At 38.9% G+C, this 19428-nt stretch overlaps 3 protein-coding genes and 1 pseudogene across 3 annotated transcripts; 1 reads left to right on the top strand and 3 right to left on the bottom strand.

Moving 5' to 3' along the window:
- Positions 1-1621: 1621 nt before the first annotated feature.
- LOC141821435 (putative serine/threonine-protein kinase PBL26) lies at positions 1622-5168 on the bottom strand. Its single transcript, XM_074708868.1, has 6 exons — positions 5118-5168; positions 4667-4938; positions 2936-3105; positions 2653-2842; positions 2089-2477; positions 1622-2013 (listed from the first exon to the last, which is right to left on the bottom strand). Exons 2-6 carry the CDS (start codon positions 4755-4757, stop codon positions 1741-1743), a joined length of 1113 nt encoding a protein of 370 aa, XP_074564969.1. The 5' UTR covers positions 4758-4938; positions 5118-5168; the 3' UTR covers positions 1622-1740.
- Positions 5169-5848: 680 nt separating this feature from the next.
- LOC141822482 (uncharacterized) lies at positions 5849-10855 on the top strand. Its single transcript, XM_074709933.1, has 11 exons — positions 5849-5951; positions 6440-6652; positions 6723-6970; positions 7074-7141; positions 7350-7504; positions 7636-7745; positions 7903-8091; positions 8488-9419; positions 9513-9624; positions 9931-10011; positions 10581-10855. The coding sequence occupies exons 1-11, from the start codon at positions 5849-5851 to the stop codon at positions 10656-10658; spliced, it is 2289 nt and encodes a 762-aa protein (XP_074566034.1). The 3' UTR covers positions 10659-10855.
- A 927-nt stretch (positions 10856-11782) lies between these two features.
- On the bottom strand, positions 11783-15126 carry LOC141822106 (ubiquitin carboxyl-terminal hydrolase 21-like). The gene is made up of 7 exons (XM_074709532.1): positions 14977-15126; positions 14775-14885; positions 13496-13668; positions 13060-13395; positions 12864-12983; positions 12308-12788; positions 11783-12225 (listed from the first exon to the last, which is right to left on the bottom strand). Exons 1-7 carry the CDS (start codon positions 15002-15004, stop codon positions 11885-11887), a joined length of 1590 nt encoding a protein of 529 aa, XP_074565633.1. The 5' UTR covers positions 15005-15126; the 3' UTR covers positions 11783-11884.
- Positions 15127-16187: 1061 nt separating this feature from the next.
- Positions 16188-19313, bottom strand: LOC141821838 (LEAF RUST 10 DISEASE-RESISTANCE LOCUS RECEPTOR-LIKE PROTEIN KINASE-like 2.1; annotated as a pseudogene).
- Between the last annotated feature and the right edge of the window lie 115 nt (positions 19314-19428).

Here is a 19428-nt window from a genome sequence, read left to right as displayed (position 1 = left end):
AGTAGCGATAATTGTATATAGTGGTTGCAAATTGCAACAAAAAGGGGATGTGGATTGGTGGCACGGGAAAACAAGATGCTCTTTTGGAACAAAATAAAAGACTCCATAACATGTACATGATTCGGAAAATAAAATTTTCAAAATATCAACCCATCGGTTTGACATTTTTTGTTTTTCGAGTACTCAATGTTGACTACAAGTATTACAAATAATTAACTGGAAATAGGAAAATATCATTATTTTCCAGTCAGATAAGTAGCCAATACTAATTTAGGCAACTGTGAAAAGACAAAACCAATTAAAAAATGGCCCATCTCGATAGGTTGCCCTTCTGTTCTTGAAATTCTCTCGACCCATCTCACAGTTCTATACATGATAACCAAAAAAACAGAAGACCAACAAGAGAATAGAACTTGAATATGATAGTGATATAACTTGGTTGTAAATTCAACCAAAATAATAACAATAATAATTTTAAAAACCACAGAAGATTGTAGTAGGAAGGTTAAAAAAAAGGAGATGAAGATTCTAGGCAAGGTAAGAGTTTTGCTACCTACGTTAAACCGATACCTAGTACAGAAAATAGTAAGATGGAAACATGCCAAGTGTGCGATATCTATGTAGTTCCAGATGATGAATAAACAGACGGAAGATTGTTGCATATCAATTAAGCAAAGACTGATACCAACAAATAAAGATTTTGACTATCAAAGCAGAAGTCCCAAAACAAACATTTGTTATCTTAATAATAGTCATGCCAACACACACACACAATACTATCAAGGTATTTTTATTCAGTCATCGATTTGAGCAAGGTTACAATGAAGCATAATCATAACACCTCCATATTGTAAGCTCAAATTGAGATTGCATATTGACGACTGAAATCTATCCTTTGAAACAGTTCAAGAAAAACAGCCAAAATTGTGATTGCATATTGACGACTGAAATCTTTAAAACTCTATCTTTCGTACCGGAATCTACTGATTGTCAAATGTCGATTCTTGGAAAAAGAAACCATTTTGAAAACATAACACAAAAAAAGAAACAGGAGAACGGGCGGCCAGCATAACTACTTACTTTCCTCGATGCGCAGCACAAAAGAAACTATTGCAAGGCAGTAGCAGTGCTGCGTTCATGGTAACTGGTTTGGACGGCCATCGCCGACGGAACGAAAGATCAATCGCAGCCGTCACTGACGACGGCCATTGCCGATTTACTCGGCGTCGCTTCGATTCGACACAGAGAAGGAAATAAATAACAGAGAAGCGACTAGGGTTAGAAGATGCTCTGATTCAAAATACGGCGGCCGCTTCTTGGGCTTGGGCTTGGTACAATAAATAAAAAATTTAAACAAAAGGGGCATTTTTGCATATATCAGCGAAGGGCCACTGACCAGTTTATGTTCAGGGCAATTTACTAAAAACGCACCTAACTTTTTCATATATCCGAAAAATCCCTGAAATATCTAGCCTAGCCTAGCACAAGCCAAAGGTTCAAATATATATATTTAATGACAAATTTTTAATTAATACTAAAAAAATTAATACAAAAATTCAATAATAATAATAATAATAGAAATATAATTATTTTTATTAAATATTATTATATATGGGCCCAGACCATGTTAGGCCCAACTGGCCGACGGCGGCCCAACCCAATTGCCATCAGAGCCATGGATACAACAAACAAGTGCACATTTCCTGTGAATGTTTTTCAAGTTTGAAGCAGACTCCTACCTCAACCAACTGTGGCTAAAATTTGACAGTCGAAATCCTCTGCTAGGGAGTCGTTGGATGCTGAATCCAGTCCTTCTTGTGAACCGGTCGGTTCGATCGTAAGAGAGCTCAATGCTGCCACAACGTCGCTCATTAATGGCCGAACTGAAGGCTCTTCTTGGAGACACATTGCAGCAACTGCAACTGCTTGGCTTAGGCCCTTTGCCGGGTAGTCCTCCAGTCGCGGATCAACTAGCTCTGGGAACCTCTTCTGATCTCTGAACACGGGCATTGCCTGGCGAAATGAGAAAAATTAAATGGACTCAACTTTGACACTGAAGTACATGATGTCGAAGTGATGATTATGTACCCAAGCAATGAGGTTCTGTTCATTTGTTGGCCTAGTTGTGTCGATGATCTTCCTTCCGGTGATTAATTCGAGCATAACCATACCGAAATTGTAGACATCTGACTTCAGAGTAAGCTGGCCTGTTTTTGCATATTCAGGTGCAGAGTAGCCATAGGTAGCCACTCTTGAAGAGACATGAGCTTTCTCTCCTGTAGGACCGAGCTTTGCGAGCCCAAAATCAGAGAGTTTTGCGTTAAAGTTTTCATCGAGTAGAATGTTGGATGATTTAAGATCACGGTATATCACAGGTGGGTTGGCTTTCTCATGCAGATACTCGAGACCTCGAGCGGCACCATGAGCTATTTTCATCCTAGCATGCCAGCTTAGAGGTTTCTGATCAGGTGAGATATCTGCAAGCAACAAAAATTTCATATTAACACTGGAAATCTCTCATTGATCATTGAGTTGAATTCTAGACTACCAATGTAAACTGTTATTAAATCTGAAAGTCTTAAAAATTGAATTTCAAATTTGCATTATAAAGTCAAGATAGAAAGGATAAAATAAGCTCTTATGAGACAGTACCAAGCACGTGGTCTGCTAAGGAACCCTTAGCCATATGCTCATAAACCAAAAGTCTTTGATCACCATCAGCGCAATATCCGATAAGCTTGACTAGGTTTTCATGACGAAGAAGACTGAGAGTCATCACTTCAACAAGGAATTCTTGGTGCCCTTCGAAGCCAATCCTGTCAAGCTGCTTTATAGCTACAATCTAATCATCAAATTTCGAGCATATAAGAATCTCCAACTATAAATAACCATAAAAAGTCAAGAAAACCATATACTCAATGTATCACTCCATTACCTGCCCAGTCTTCTCAAGGCAACCCTTGTAGACTCTACCAAACCCTCCATCACCCAAAAGATATTCTCGTCTGAAATTCTTAGTAGCTGAAGCAAGTTCAAGGAACATAAAAGTTTCCGCTGCAATGTTTGCATTTCCGATATCTTTTTGAGTTTTCTCTGGGGGAGATTCTGCATGACACAAATTCAAATAAGCTTATGAGTTGGTACGAGCGACATAGTTCATACAAACATACATAGATTCAGATGAAATCGCTTTCCAGGTAGTGTAATTGACTACTAAATTCAAACTGATTGATACATGTAATAGCAAGCGCATCACTGCATACCAGAGAAGATATTTATTTTCTCATTGGCCAAATAAATGCATGCAAGGCAAAATTTTGAGCAAGTTTGGAAGAAAGTAAGACATCACTTATCAGATATTGTTGATTAAGGATTGTTCTTATAACTAGTTACTGTGATGTGGATAATGTTAGATAAATCTAGAAGCATTGTCCTACTTTCCTAAATTAGCATAACTGTTACATCTGTATCTCCTACTTGAATGCCATGTGAACATGAACCGTGCAGGTATTGTCTAGTTTTCAGGAAAACGAGTTAAACAGATTCATGATCCATCTGCTATCAACTGTTAGATTGTGAGCTCAGTGCTCAGATGGAATATAAGAAACATTAATCACTGGTAGTATAGGAGACTTGGGAGAGGGAAGCTAAGCAGGAATTGAAGATGAAAGATTAGGCATTTGTTCCAAGTTGTGCTTGCTCTATGTTTCAGCCATTGCTTAAAGAAGCGACGTCAAAGAAACCTTAGTGCTAAAGTTCCACAGATAACAGATGGAAGACCCAATCAGTCACTAATATTCCCTAGAATGTTCTCTGTCAAAATGTTAGTCTAACTCAAGGATCTCAAATAAAAAATAAAGAGGATGTTCAACTAGTAATCAAACTCTTGAACTTCCAAGCAACATCTAGGTCTTCTAGTGCTGATACAAGTGAGGGGACTTATTCTCAAATTGCCTACAAAATATAAGCAACTAAGCAGAATGGATGGGGACTATAACTTCCGTGTGTGTTGAGTGCTTGAGGGCCTTGATCTTCGGTTCGTAACTTGACTTCACTCAAATGTGAGTGTCTTTTCAACAACAAAAAAAAACACTACCATGTGTTGAGTGTTCAGCAATGAAAGATGTCGAAGAATATGCCAGGGAAAAACAAAGTTGCACCTTGATTATACAGAAACCAACACTGAGTGACCACTATTACAACCTTATGGTTAGCAACAATAGATTGCTCACCTTCTTATGGTTGTTGCTAACCACAAGAAGTTGAAACTAATGATAACTCAAGGTTGCATATGGATTGGCATTGTTTATGTAAAATATTAATCATTTAAGGAAGCAATATTGTTGAGGCTGCAAAAAAAACTCGAAATGATGGTTAAAACAAGAAAATGCTAACAAGATGGAAAATCTAATAGTTAAGGAAGCAAGAGTGTGGAGCCAACACCTATGAAAGCAATTAAAAACAGATGATAGAAGTATGCAAAAATGATCTCAAAATAACGACAAAATCATTGAAATGCTGACAAGATGGCAAAATACTAATCTCCAAAGGAAGCAATATTGTTGAGCCAACAATGCAAAGCAATTAACAAAAGATACTCGAAGAATGCAAAAGCAATCTCAAAATGGTGACGAGAACAAAAAATGCTAACAAGATTAAATCTTACCATGCCATTTCGTCACTTCATGGATCTTTGAACTGCGTGAAACTGGATTCAACGAGAAACTCTTCTTCAAGGGAAAATGAGGGCGACTCATTTTGAAGTATTTCCGTCAATAGGGTTAACTGTCTATTCCCCTCGAATGCCTCAACCGAAGCACCACGATCTACAAACTTGGAGAGTTTATATGTAAAGATCAAATCTTTCCGGTCCTTGAGGCCCCGAACCACCAACCAAAAATCCCCTAACTTTCAATAAGGAACTGGAGATTTCGCCGACTGGAAGACACAATAAAATAAGCTCAAGGGCATAGAAAACTCTCGCTCCTTGATCCCGGAGGCCCAAATGTGGATATTTAGCAAATAAAGTAAGTCCCGGAAGGTCTTGAATCCCTTCCGGGGAAGAGCGAGATCGACGGAAACGAAGCTGGCGTAAACCAGGAAAAGCACAAGCTTACCGGAGCGACCAGAAGGCAAAGAAGGAAAGGAAGGTAGCGACTTTTCCGGGGGCGATGGCACCGATAGCTCCTCCATAAGCGGCGGATGGGGATTTGAGGCCATAATCGAAAGCGCCGAGGGCCAAACGTGGATCCAAATTCGCGGCGAAGAAGATCGATGAATCTTATACGACGAGCGGCTAAACGCCAAGTGGCGGTCACAATTTCACAATTTTTCAGTTTCACCCTCATTTTTGTTCAATTTACAGTTGGCCCCTCACTTTGTATATTTTCTAGCATTTTTATTATTATCATTAAATGATAATTTAAAGAGATAAATATATATATTTTTACCAGATTATTATATTTTTATTAATCAAAATGTTGACGTGGCAACCATCCCAATCGACAAGCCAGATGCCAGCGCGTCGCCTCTCGACACCTTCAGCGGCTTCTCCTCCTCTTTCTCCTCGCCGGAGCAGCAAGAGTCCGAGTCTTCCGCGGCCGCCGCCGCCGCCCGCCGCCCGCCGCCGCTACCATCTCCAGCTGGTCGCCCCTCACCCAGGCGGCAGAGATCAATCTAGTTCAACCCAATCTGAGCCGGTCCGGTATATAAACCGGATGCATTAAATTCTCCCGCTCGAATCCGCTTTGAATTTCCTCGCATTAAAGAAAAGGAAAGGAATAAAAGACGAAGAAGACGGCCGCAGTCGCCGCCCGCATCGAGATCGCTTCTCGGAGCCGGAGACCAGATGAGATCGCTATTGAACCCTCCCGATCTGCCCTTTACAGCCGCGGAGGAAGACGTCGAGACCTCACTGCCGCCGCCCGTGGCCAACCCTAGCTCATCTTCGGGTGAGTTCCCGTTAGCCACTTTTCAAAGATTAGGGTTTTCTTATCCGGAGTATTTCATGCGGTTATCTGCTATTGGTATCCTCGATGTTAAATTCGTAGCTTTACGGATATCTTTTCATCTACATTATCGCTGTTGATTCCAATTCAAACGGTTTTCTACGTGAAGTGAAAGGGTGACTACTGAGGTTGCTTATGTAGTCCGGAAAAAAAATTCCCTTTTTGCCGAAATGGTTAGTTCTTTGTTTATCTCTCTAGATGTTCTGTGTAATCTTTCACTAGAATCAAGAAGTCTTGTTTCTCAAGTTTTTCCTACCTTCTGACCAATACGCTTGGAGTTTGTAGTCACTTTGGATAATCCCGTTTTAGGCGACTATTTCATAGATTTTTGTACCAATGCTTTATGCCCACTCTGGTTGCTCTTTTTTCCCTCTTAAGATAGAATGGGTAGGCGATGAACTTTGAATTTTGCTTGTGACTTCATCTTATAGATGCAGGATTAGTGGATTATAAGATTGATCTAAACCACTATTTTCAATCACCCAATCCTTTGGAGAAGGAGAATTTGTCCACTATTGAAGAAGATGGCTTGGATATGTCGACTTTTTCTAAATTGGGAACAACACAGAAGAAGAGCAAAACGGCTAATGGTGTTAATTTGAGGAAAAGCTTAGCTTGGAACTCAGCATTTTTCACTGAAGAAGGTACTTTGTTTATCACAATCCTCCGAAAAGCTATTTATCAAAATCCCTAAACAATTCACTCTATTAATAGGTGTGCTCAATCCATTGGAGTTGTCTATTCTTGGTGGATCTTCCTTGAGGTCGAAGGAGAAGATTCTTTCTCTGGTTAATGGACAGATGTCACCACTACTAGGACTTCATGAGAGAAGTTCAGCTGTTGGCCACCAGAAGTCTTATGGCAAAATGGATGCACTTTCTGCAATCAAAGACATCAAAAATTTTAAGGAAGAAAATCTACTTAGCAAGTTAAATGCTTCAATTCAGGAAGAACAGCAAGAGGTAGATATAAGTTGCATTTTACTCCTAATACTGTGTGTGCTCAACTCCCTCTATGTCATTAATTTCCCTAAGTAATGTCCTCATGAATTTTTGTAATGTCTAGGGTGAAGGAATCAAATACTCAAGCAAGAGCATTGGAAGAGTTGCATCTAGATTAGCAACTCCATCTTCATATCCTTTGCCACTTTCTTACAAGAAGGTTTGAGGTGCATATAAACTTGTGGCCAAGCCTTGATGCAAAGATAAGATTGATTCTCTGTGACCTGGAAATCCAAGGTTTCGGTCATTCACTGAGATCTCTACTAGAATATCTCCATTAGTCGTTTTTTTATAAAATTGAATAAGCAGACACTTTAATGTAGACTTAACTTTGTTTTACTCAAAAGAGAACTGCAAACACAAATGCTGCAAATCCTACATCCAAAATCCCAAAGTTCATGCCTGCAAAGTCACATACTGTTTCTATTCCAAGGGCCACTAGGGATGCCATCCCTTGTGTGAGGAACTTAAAGTCCAATACAAGTGCCAATGCAGGTACTCTTACTCTTTGTGTTTGTGTCTTTTTTTTTCTTTTTTTTTTTTTGTTGAGAAGATATTGTGAAGTTAGTTTTGTAGAATAATCTAACTCGCTGACCTTGCTTAGCCTTCTATGCTAAAATTTGCAGTTGGCTTGGAACATACTCTTCAAAAAAGATGTTTTCAATCAAACATAAGAAAGCAATCTGCCTGTCCTCAACCAATGAAACCTTCTGCAATTTATCTTTCTAGGCCACTGGTGAGGAACTAGATATTTCAACTGCCCTTTTTCACATTATATCTTGAGACCAAGTTACAGCGTAATCCTAGCGATAGTTTTATCTCCATTAAAATTATCTTTGTTATGCATTCATCAAAGTGTAGATCCTTCGAGACAAGATTTGTTTACTTTTCAGGTTCCACTAATCGATAAAGGTGCAACTGAAAATTTATCAGTTCCTAAGGTGGTGAAGCGAACAGCCATTTCTTCTATCTCAGTTAATGGATCTTCATCACTCTCTAAAAAAGTCCATGGAGATGCTATTGCACTTGCCAAACCATCTGGGTTGCGAATGCCTTCTCCATCACTAGGATTTTTTCAGCAGGTATAATATATAACTAATATTGAAGTTGCTAAGAAATTTGGAATAATCGATAATGGATACATGAAAGCTTGAAATGTTCTAGATCACTCTAATTTCTAATTAGGGTGCCATTTGGTAATTGGATCGTAGGATTAGTCATGCTTGCTTGAATGAATAAAGATTATAGACCAAGAAAGTTCCCATCCCCCGTTGTGTTTTTTGAGTGTGTGTATTTTGATACTTGTCTATTGATGGTTCCAAGTACATCAAAAGGGAGTCAAGGAGTGTGATATTTATATTTCGCAAAAGGAGGCTAAATTGGAACTTTATTGAGAATGCTTGATATTCTGATATCATTAGTATATTCTCTGTTCTCCGAGCTGAATAATTTACAGTTTTATCATTTGCATTTTACAGGGTAAGCTTCCTCCATCTGGTAGCCAGTCTCAAAAAACTGTTCATCTGTTCCGACCTACTATTCCACTTGGAAAAACAATGAGCGTTACACCAGCAGATGAATCAAGGGCTTCGCTTGCTTCTACTAGGGAAAAATCGATTAATGGTCCTGCTGTTCCAAAATCTTTTGGTAGGACTACAATATCAACGAAAATGGAGCACTCTTTCACACCTAGTTCTTTATCCGCATTTAATGGAAATGTGGTGCATCCATCAAGGGGTGAATATGCTTCCACGATTCAGCTGGGTATAGATAAGGAAGTGCCTTATGCAAGCAACTCAATGCTGCAGATTGGTGACAAGGCATGCTCCCTTGAGGAACTAAATGAGACTTGGATAGATGAACGCCCTTCTTCAGAAGATAACAGTGCCCAACAATCACCACCATCATATAGGGGATTCGTTACAGATGCTATTTCAGGACAGGATGAACAGGCAACTGGGAATTTACAAGTAAATTCAGATGCAGGGTTTGTCCTCTCAGATATAGTAGATGATTATTCTTCTTTGCTTGCAGCTAAATCATCCTTGAGTTTGTCTAAACATAAAGTTGCTAGTTCTGTTGCTTTTAGCAGTCCTGAAGAAGATTGTTCTTTAGCTCTAGAAGCAGGCACTGAGGATGAAAACAACTCACATCTAAGGTCCAGCACTGAGCACAACTCTGATACTGATTTCATTAGCAATTCAGAAATTGTTAATCCTCCATCTGAAAAGCCTGGCATGTCTGCTAAAACAGTAAATTATGGAACAAACTACTCGCCCGTGAGATTGACTAGTGTTTTGGAGGATTCTCTAACTTCACCTTCGGCAAGCTGTCAAATTAAAGATCATACGTTGGAGTGTGTTAATGAAGATCATATCAACTCAAAAGAAGAGGAATCCTTGTTGCAAGAGTAAGTATTATTCCATAAAGCCAGGTTCCTTTTTGCTTGTTTCAATGTACATGGATAAAAAGATGCACCATTATTTGTGTAAAATCTGTACAGTGGCAGCGAGAATGAACAGAAGGATAAAGTTAAGCAAGATTTTCGCCATCTCAAACTAAATGTAGTTCCATTTAGCGAGGAGTGGTTAGCTGCAATTGAGGCATTTGGGGAGGTGATATCTTCTATTTTTTTTAATGTGTTCTCCACTTTATACAATCAATATTCCTAACTTCGATCTGAATACGCATTTGAAATATACAATACACTATAACAAATCTGTTTGGGTTTTTTCTCGGTGCTATCTCATCTTTCTATATAAAAGAAAATTATTTGTATGTTAGCAGAGATGCTTAATTTACCTTCAGAACCGAGCTGTATGCGGGATATAGTTTGAGATAGCTGTTGTTATGTTATATTGTGTCTATTTCTGATTTACTCAAAAATTTTCTTTTCTGCACTAACATATCGATATCAACAGGATATATTAGAGTTGAAGACAGGTCCTGTACAAAATTCTCCAACTGACAAGACTCTTCCTGAACCAGGTCCATGGTCACCGGTATGTTACATTTTCTCCTTCTTTTAGTATGGAATCGTCTGGTCCACTTCAGCTCACTCAATGTCATGTTTTTAATTATCTACATCTAATCCGTAACTGCATGGTTTCTCAGTTAGTTCACTCCCACTCCACTATTAAATAAAACCATGGTATTTACATGAAGTGGGGAAGTATTCATAGGTGAGATAACCTAAAATGGAAGATGTGAAGGGTAAAATATTTAGTAAGATATAATGGAGGAATATATGGTTTATATAACTGATCTGAAATAGTTAGGACAACATAATACTTTACACTTTATTAATATTTCTTTCCGCCGTTTATAATGACAAAAAAAACTTCTTTAATTCAATCAGACAACTCCTAGTTGCCGTGGATGGATTTGTTTAAGGAAAGAGGTATCATGAATCTTTACAATTACACCTCATGTTTTGTTTTCTCTTAAAAAATGTTTTCATCCTCCTATTTTAGTATGCTTTTATTTTTGTTCGTTCAAGCAACTTATGATTTTGCCTTAGGTGATCCAGATTCTTTCTAATCAATCGTTCTACTGTTTTGGCTTTCCACAGATGAAACGCAAAGCTCAAGACGTAGGACCATTTGATTGCACAAAACACTCTGCAAAACTCTCTGAACCCACCTCATAGCAGGAGCTGCAATTTGCTGTATCAACAGAGTTCTCCGCAAAACTAAGTCGTTATTTACAGTATAATTTTGCTCGTCCTGCTAGATGTTATCAACATCATTTCTGTGTTTGACGTTTCATATAACTGTCATTTCTATTTCATTTGTTGTAATGGAAGGCTTATGTCAAACACAAACTTTGTAGCACCTGGAGAATAAAAATGGCAGTTCATGCCTCTTGTTTTTGTTCCATGTTTTGCTATAATTGCACATACAGCAAAACACCAAAATAAATATAGAAGAGGTTTATGTTGAGAGCACCCTGTTGTTCCAACTGGGCATCTAAATCACTTTGATTTTGTTGAGCACAAGTTCTCAGCCATAGTTCATGTTTTGTATCACCATTTTCATGTTTCAACAATGCTTGATTTCGTTGAACACTACGCGAAGACAAGCTTGGTTCTCTTTTATTTGTTCAAGATAGGGGCAACTAGAGAATTCATTGCTACAATAGCAAGAGAAAGGAATGAGCAAATGTGGACACAAGCAATCTCCACTACTCGAAAACGAGAATTCCCTCGATGACAAACCACAGCATGTGTGCAAGGTAATTGTTGAGGAAATGATTCTCTTACTGGTTAAGTGTTGAGGGATCAAAGATCACCAATTCTAGGAAAGTTACCTGCGGTAACAAGGAGATAGAGGCTGCCTATTTTTAAACTTGGGATCAACTAAGATGTGAGTGTTCTTCAATATGCAAATGCAATTACTGAGAAAAAGATACTGTCATGAAAAACCTGTGAAGTTTCTCAATAGTAGATATACAAAGGAAGCCAGGAACAAATCCTTTAAAAGGGTTCCAATATCAGTTTACACTATGTTAACCAGGCTTTCAACATACACCATGATAACATAAGTTGAAGCATATTAAACATGTTTAGAAATAATAAGTTTCTCAGTTGAACAGATTGATACTATCAAGGCTACTGGAAAATTTTTTTCAAGCTTTCATGCTTCATGAAGCTATTGGATATGCCAAGCATCAATATCATTGAGCATAATGTTAATATTCAGTAGTAGAGATAGCTAAGCATAATTTAGCAACAAGTACTCTAGAACAAATTAAAACTATGCATTGCATCAAAAAGAAAGGTCACTGATATTAACAAAATTCTCTGTAACACAAACTCTAAAAAAAAAGAAAAAAGAAAAGAAATCAGCTCATATTTGGTCGTTCAGCAAACAAGCCTTATCTAATAGAATGTGGACTAAGGCCCTGAGACATTGCTCTTGACGTTTGCTGTGATCCATCATCATGCACACCTCGATGAACTTTAGCTTTCTTGCTGCCACCAGATTCAATCAAGTTAAAAGGCCGTTTTCTGGAGGACTCATGCTGAGAAGCAAGACAAGCCATAATGCCTGATCTCCGAGATTTAGGCATTCCCCTTATTAATCTGTTAAATGCCTTGTTCACTTGGGTATCATCTTTCATAGGCTCTGGAGCTGTTTGGTTGCCAACAGGCTGGTATGCTTGCTTACTGGTGGTCTTACATTCGTCTGCTGGAGGTAAGTCATCCTTCTCGTCTTCTGTAGGATGACAAGAATGGAAATTGTAAGAGAGCAAAATAGTCTATAACAGCGCAAGTAATATAGTTGATTCAAAGCATACCTGTGATTTCATCTTCAAACCAAACATCCTCATCCTGGACAGACATGGACCATCCGGCAGATTTTATTGGAGGTCGATCATCACCACCAACAGAATTCTCTTCCCCCTTCATCTTGCTTTGGAGTGTCAGATGTGTAACAAATTTGTCTGATAGAATCTTATCAGGATTGCCACAATTTGGTACCACAGGGGAAGTTTCTACATGGCCTACTAGAGATACATTGTTGCTGGAGCCAAAACTTTGATAGCCATCAGGATATTCTGTCAAACTGCTGGAACATTCTTCACTGTTCGTAGGAGAGGAAAGATACCTTTCGTGACCATTAAGCACGGATATCGGAGAAGTGCCATTCATATCATCCTCAATATGTTTCTTCTCTGTGTCCATAAAGTTTGAGAACCAGCATGATGCACCTTGCTTAACATAAAAGAGTACATAGGCTTCTTGTTCTAGTACAAATGCCTCAGAAACTCTAGTCACCTACAAATAACAACAATGTTAGAACCAGTATCATGACTGTAACAAAAGTTCAACACAATAGATGTAAAAAGTTACCTTATGGTCATTAATCAGATACCATGTGCTTGGAGAGGATCGAATGAAGCAATAGTAATGCCCAGAATATGGAGAGCCAACGTGCACCAGGACCGTAGAAAGATTATACTTACACTGGACCTGCACTAGTCATTGAGAATGAGAATTTAATTTTCTTACAATCATATGACCAACAAGAAGCACAACTTAAACAAACCTCATCTACAGGACAACTCAAGAATGAGCTCAAGTCTAGTTCCAAAGGAAATTCTACTGAATCATAGATCTTGTAGCATGTATTTCCATCATTCTTAAATCTCTTCAAGTGTAGTGCAAGAACTTCTGGTGCTAAGTCCAACTTGAGCTGCTTCTCCATTATGGCTTGCGACTTGCATCCATTGCAATTTAATTTTATTTCAGAATCATCAATTTTTTCTAACCTGGTGAAGGATGCCAGGGCATTAACAACACTGTCAACATTATCAATCTCCAAACTAAGATCCAGATGTGGTTCGAAGGAGTTCGAGAGGTGGCCACAACCACAACAATGTAGCTGAAACAACAAAAAAAAATATCATATAAATGTAAGAGGGAAAAAAAGAAAGGTAAAATCAAACATAAATCCATATTAACAAAGACGTATATAGAATTACCTGACTTCTAAGACGTCCTCCAAATACTTGTGTAACAAAGCTATCTTTATCTAGCGAAGACTTCCAATCCTCAGATTTGTTACCAAGACAGCAAGAATGGATTCTATCCAACAATGATTGGAAGAATTCATGAGCATCTTCTTGCTGACCTAATTGGAAATAAGGTGATATTTCTATAAATCAAAAGGTTAAGTACTCCATGCTTCACAAGGTTGTTTGTTTATTTATTTGTGCTAACGTATAAAGATAGGGATACTAGCAATTTCTATCAAAGCAGACAATGCCAAATTAGTCAAGCCAAATACTACAAAACAGCAAGTCAAGCAAGTAACAGTTAAGACTAGCAACTTCAAGCTAGTACTATACTAGAAGATAGAATATAACCTAGATTTAATATCAAGATAAAATAGGAAGTTAGACATCAACTTGCTAGACTTTATTGCCCATAACAGTTCTCTCATGACATAAGAATTTACTTCAAGCTAGTTCAAAATAAAAGTATCTAGATATTCTCTCTAGACTTGCCTGATAGATACTGCATCAGAAGTTACAATTATTATATTGCAGTTACTTATCAACTTGTTCAGTTAATGCACATACAAAATAAAACTAGCAACTTTGAGCTATTACTACATCACAAGCTGTTTAACTTTATTTAACTAATGGTCAAAGCGAAACAAAACATTTGTCTTCTTTCAACAATAAACTGAAAGAAGCATGAAAATATGAATTAGTGTCGAATATCACCTAGATGATGATAGATCAAATATATTAACTAGACGAATAGGTAAATTCCACATAGATCCCAGATCAGTTATTAGGCACTGTAAAAAATAAAAAATAAAAACCAAGATACATGAGTTTTTATTGCATATTAAATTCCACATTTTTTATTGCATATGACTAACTAAAAAATAAAAATTAAATCTGGCTAGAGAAGTTAGAAAATATATAATCTCGTCAAAATAGGCAGTTAAATCTACATCAAAGAAAAAACTTGTAGTTTCATGCCAGTACTAAAATCAGAAGTTGTTAAACTTTATCTAACTAGCTTATGTTCATGTGGAGATGCTTGGAAATATATAATGGCAAAATAAATAAACTAGTGACGAGATCCAAGGTAGAATATCAATTCGATGATGATATTTACTTCAAATATACCGACTCAATTTATAGATAAATCTCATGCAGCTATACAAGCAGATATTAAGCACAGAAGAAGACAAAAAATCAAAAGCCCAGAACAATATTATCTGAAATGACATAGGAACGAGGATACTGCTTAAGTTTTCAGCAAAATTTACTGGTGAGATAACAAATCCGGGCAACAACAAACATCTGTTGATGTGCTGTTTCATAGCACACAATGAGCAGAAATCCCCATTAGCTCCTGCATGTTCACCAACAGCAATGCACTAATGTTAGAGAAGTCAAAATGAAAGAGCAATCGGCGGACCAAAAGGCAATCCACAGTCTCATACCACGGAAGCAAGGAGAGTGACCCGTCATGCGAATCTTCTGCACAAAGGGCACCGTATGCGTGAGGCACTGCAGAACCGCATTAAGAAAGCACGTATTCCCCAAGTTCTTGAGGCCAGCCCCCTGAACCCATCAATATCACACCAAGATGGAAACTTTATAAAAAAAAAAAACAGCAATTAAATAACTACCGGATAAGACCATGAGGCCGAAATCTCACCACCAGGACGGGGTCGTTCACACACAGGAGAAGGGGAAAAGAAAGAACTTCGTCCACCTATCTGATCGAGGGCCTAAATAAGACGCAGGAGACAAAAATTCGGCGGCTATAATTGGGTGAAACGCGAAGTAGAACAACGAGAAAACTCGAGCAAACCCTAGAAAGCATCGAAACTAGAACTTACCGTGAATTTCGGATCGCCGGAAAGGAGAGGATCGGCGGCCATGCCAAGAGATTTTCTGAGGAGGAAACGGACGCGGATTGAGATCGAGGTTTCCAGGAATTGCCAAATTGGTTTTATGAATAAGATCATACGAAGGAGGGAGGGAAATGGCGGACCTTCGAAAGCAGGCGCCACGCACAAATCCAGAACTGGGTTGGGAACTTCTCGCGAATTAAGAGATGGCACCGCAAATTCTACATGACAATGTACGCGATTATTTATTGGTTGATGGGTGAGGAAAATGGCTTACATTCGGGATAAAATTGTGGGTGGATATATTTGGGTGCTGATTATCTCCGATTTTAACTCCGTTATAGTATATCGAACTTCTCGCGAAGTAAGAGATGGCACCGCTAACGTTCACACCACGGTGTACCCGATGCTTTATTGGATGATAACTGAGGCAAAAGGTTTCGCTTCAGGACAAAACGGTCTGGGTGGTCGTTGTGGGCGCTGATTATCTCCGATTTTAACTCCGTTCAATTAAAAGGGAACCTATTAAAATCTTTAATATCAACAAGATTTTGAAAATAATTTTTTTAAAAAAATAAGACATAAAATCTTGAAATCTTATCTTTAAAAAAATTATTTTAAATTGTATTTATTTATTTATGTTGTAATCAAACAACATGGTAGATTGATTTTAAAAATAAAGAATATATTTTTGTTTGCCAAGATATAGTATACACTCCACGTCAATAATATAAAAGCTTAATTTCTAAAGCAAAATACAATCTATAATACAATCCACAATAACAATTATTAAAACATTATAAATACATACCACAATCCACGTTACATCTCCATAAAACAATATATATACATATAACGTCCATCACACCAAGTTATTTTCCATATTGCTAGTTCATCAAGCATATATATACTATCAGAAAAAATATAGTTGTTCACTCTGAAACCACAGATAATTCACTGCTAGAAATTAAACCTAAACTAGGTTTTGTTATTGCAGCTGAATCCCCTGCTGACGAAAAGAAGGGCTTGGGTGGGATTGGAAGACAATCAACATCCTCAACTTCTAACATGTCAATAACACTCGTCATGGTTGGTCTATCAGATGGCTTTATTTGAATGCACCACAATCCAACTATTGCCAACTTCTTCTCTAAATTTTGTATCTCAAACTCCTCAACAATTTCGACCTCTTGTGCAGGTCGAGTCAATTTATCATAAATCCATGATGGATAGTAAACTCGGCTTGAATTCCCTGCGTGAGGATCCACATTTCTTCGTCTTCCAGCCATTTCCATTAGTAGCATCCCGAAACTGTAAACATCTGATTTGAAAGAGATTTTTCCAAAGCTTCGAGATACTAACTCCGGAGCAATGTAGCCGATCGTCCCCCTTGCAGCACTGATGGATACTAGAGTATTAGTCTTTGGGTATAATTTTGCGAGTCCAAAGTCAGAGATTTTCGGAGTGAAATTATGGTCTATGAGTATATTGTGAGGCTTGATGTCAAAGTGTAGAATCTGCATATCACATCCTTGATGTAAGTAATCGATGCCCCGTGCAATGCCAATTGCTATCTGAATGAGTTTTTCAGAGGTGAAAGAGTGACCATTTGTTCCATCGGGAGCAAAAATGTACTTGTCGAGCGAGCCATTAGGCATGTACTCGTAAACCAAAGCTCTCTTTGATCCGTCGGAGCAATATCCAACTAGCCGGACGACGTTCACATGATGAATCCTTCCAATGGTGGAAACTTCATTGATGAAGTCATCGCCGTTGCATTTGGAATTGCCTAACATTTTAACTGCAACAAAACGACCCCCGAGAAGTTCCCCTTTGAAGACTGAGCCAAAGCCTCCTTGGCCGAGCTTCTCTCTGAAATGCCTGGTGATGGCTATGAGTTCAGAGTAGGCATATCTCGTCGGCATCAGCGTTTCCTGGCGCCGAAGAAACTTCTCTATAAGGTCAACTGAGACTCGCCTGTTCCATAGTTTGTAACCGAGCAAGAACCAAACTATCATAGGCGCTATGACAAATCGCCCCAGTATCAATAAAACTGCATAAAGAAACAAAAAAAACAAGTGTTACTTTCAGATACATGGAATGGAGGGAGGGAGGGCTAGCAAGAAGATCTTAATTGTACCTAATAAGAGCTGCACAATCTGGACAAGTACCAATACAGCAATTACGATTCGAGTATTCGAAGTCCCGATGTAGTAGTAGCCGTCCTATGCAAGATGCAAAGTGTATCTCACTACTCACGAGGGAGAAAACTTTCCTGAGGATTTGACTTGCTTCTTACTTGTTCAAAGAACATTCTGCGTGAGATTAGTTTAAAAATGGAGTCAGATAGCTGCATGCAATTTGAAAAAGAAAAATAGCATTCTTGTTTATCCAATATTCATAATGGAAAACATTTTTGGCGCATCTGTTCAGTAAATGGGAAAAAAAATAGCATTCTAAGAGCTTAAATTTGTCCCAAGAGTTGCACAGCTACGAAAGGACTCTGTTTTCGTCTTTTACTCATGATCAGTCACTTGGTGATCAGCTACTTGGACAGATCAGAATGGCATTCAATTACCTTTTGGATTCATTCAGACATTGGTGGATTATATATGTCCAATTAAGGGGTTTGATATCGAAAGACAAATCAAATCCCTTTTGAAGAATGTGGAATGCATCCCTTGTTGAGAATTCGTCATATGTCGCTGGAATCATCGACAGAAATTGACATGATGGATAAAGGTATGACAAGCTATATCCCTCATATGCAACGACGACATAGACAAAAGTGTTGTTGTTGCTCAAGCAAGGAACGGGCTGATACAAACTCTGGCCCTCGATTCTTCTCGTACAATTCATGAAACTTGCCCACCGACCATATGAGTCGTCGAAGCCAGAGCTTGAAATATTGGACGGTGACAAAGATTGGGAAGGGAGGCCACAGCTTCCACTTGCAAAGTTCGGATCCACCAAGTTGATGCTGTTGTATTCGTACGATCCCTCAGTGTACGTACGATCTCTGACTAATCTGAGTGATCAAGTAGTGGGTGGAGCCGATGGACATGGTGGATTTGTTGCCCTCGCAGGTGAGCTCGTACCTCCGATCCCCGCAATGAGGCGGATCAGTTGTTCGACGAAATGGGTGGCCGATGTTGTTGAACAGACCGCAAGAGAAAGCAGGACAAGCTTCACTGTGGATTATAGGTTTCCGATCAAAGATTGTGTCATCGACAAGCAAATCAAATCCATTTTGTAGAATCCGGAATGGATCCCTTGGAAATGATCGCACTTCTGCCGCTGGAATCATCGACACAAAATGACATGATGGATAAAGGTATGAGAAGCTAAATCCTTCATCTGCAACGACGACATAGACAAAAGTGTTGTTATTGCTCAAGCAAGGAACGAGCTGATACCAACTCTGACCCTCGATTCTTCTCGTACAACTCATGAAACTTGCCCACCAACCATATGGGTAATGGTCGAAGCCAGAGTTTGAAATATTGGACGGCGACAAAGATTGGGAAGGGAGGCCACAGCTTCCACTTGCAAAGTTCGGATCCACCAAGCGGATTGTGTAGTTTTCGTACGATAGCTGAGTGATCAAGTAGTGTGTGGAGCCGATGGAGATGGTGGATTTATTGCCGTCGCAGGTGAGCTCGAACCTCCGATCCCCGCACTGAGGCGGATCAGTTGTTCGACGAAATGGGTGGCTGAAATTGTGGAGCAGACCGCAAGAGAAGGGAGGACAAGCTTCTTGGCTCCTGCTGCTGCTGCTGCCCCGTAGTTGTAACAGCAGCCTGGGACAGGAGGAGGAGGAAGAGTAGCAGCAGAAGCAGAGCGTAGTAGCTGCGCCATGATGCTTTGAAGGCCATGGCCATGCAAAGGGAGCGAGAGCTGTTCTTGGCAGATGTCCTCTCCATCTATCTCAAGGGAATCTAGACTACAACAATTGGAAATTGATCTGGCAATCACGTTTATTTTGCTGGTCAGTCAACGTTTACTTGTAGTCTGAAACGACTTTAGTAAATGTTGACT

The sequence above is a fragment of the Curcuma longa genome, chromosome 2 (assembly GCF_044706935.1).
Source record: "Curcuma longa cultivar G26 ecotype Majalengka, Jawa Barat chromosome 2, ITB_CL_G26_1.1, whole genome shotgun sequence".
Lineage (NCBI taxonomy): Eukaryota > Viridiplantae > Streptophyta > Magnoliopsida > Zingiberales > Zingiberaceae > Curcuma > Curcuma longa.
The sequence above is the reverse complement of the archived record's forward strand: the minus strand, read 5'-3'. Positions and strand labels throughout refer to the sequence as shown.

Coding starts and splice junctions, on each gene's coding strand:
- LOC141822106 (XM_074709532.1), bottom strand. CDS start 15,004: ATGACGGGTCACTCTCCTTGCTTCCGTG. Junction 13,669..14,774: donor TTTTGCTGAAAACTTAAGCA/GTATCCTCGTTC, acceptor TTTGATTTATAG/AAATATCACCTTATTTCCAA. Junction 12,984..13,059: donor TGAGTTGTCCTGTAGATGAG/GTTTGTTTAAGT, acceptor TGACTAGTGCAG/GTCCAGTGTAAGTATAATCT.
- LOC141822482 (XM_074709933.1), top strand. CDS start 5,849: ATGAGATCGCTATTGAACCCTCCCGATCTGCCCTTTACAGCCGCGGAG. Junction 6,971..7,073: donor TTCAGGAAGAACAGCAAGAG/GTAGATATAAGT, acceptor TGTAATGTCTAG/GGTGAAGGAATCAAATACTC. Junction 7,505..7,635: donor CAATACAAGTGCCAATGCAG/GTACTCTTACTC, acceptor TAAAATTTGCAG/TTGGCTTGGAACATACTCTT.
- LOC141821435 (XM_074708868.1), bottom strand. CDS start 4,757: ATGAGTCGCCCTCATTTTCCCTTGAAGAAGAGTTTCTCGTTGAATCCA. Junction 2,843..2,935: donor GCCTTGAGAAGACTGGGCAG/GTAATGGAGTGA, acceptor TTTGATGATTAG/ATTGTAGCTATAAAGCAGCT. Junction 2,014..2,088: donor AACAGAACCTCATTGCTTGG/GTACATAATCAT, acceptor TCATTTCGCCAG/GCAATGCCCGTGTTCAGAGA.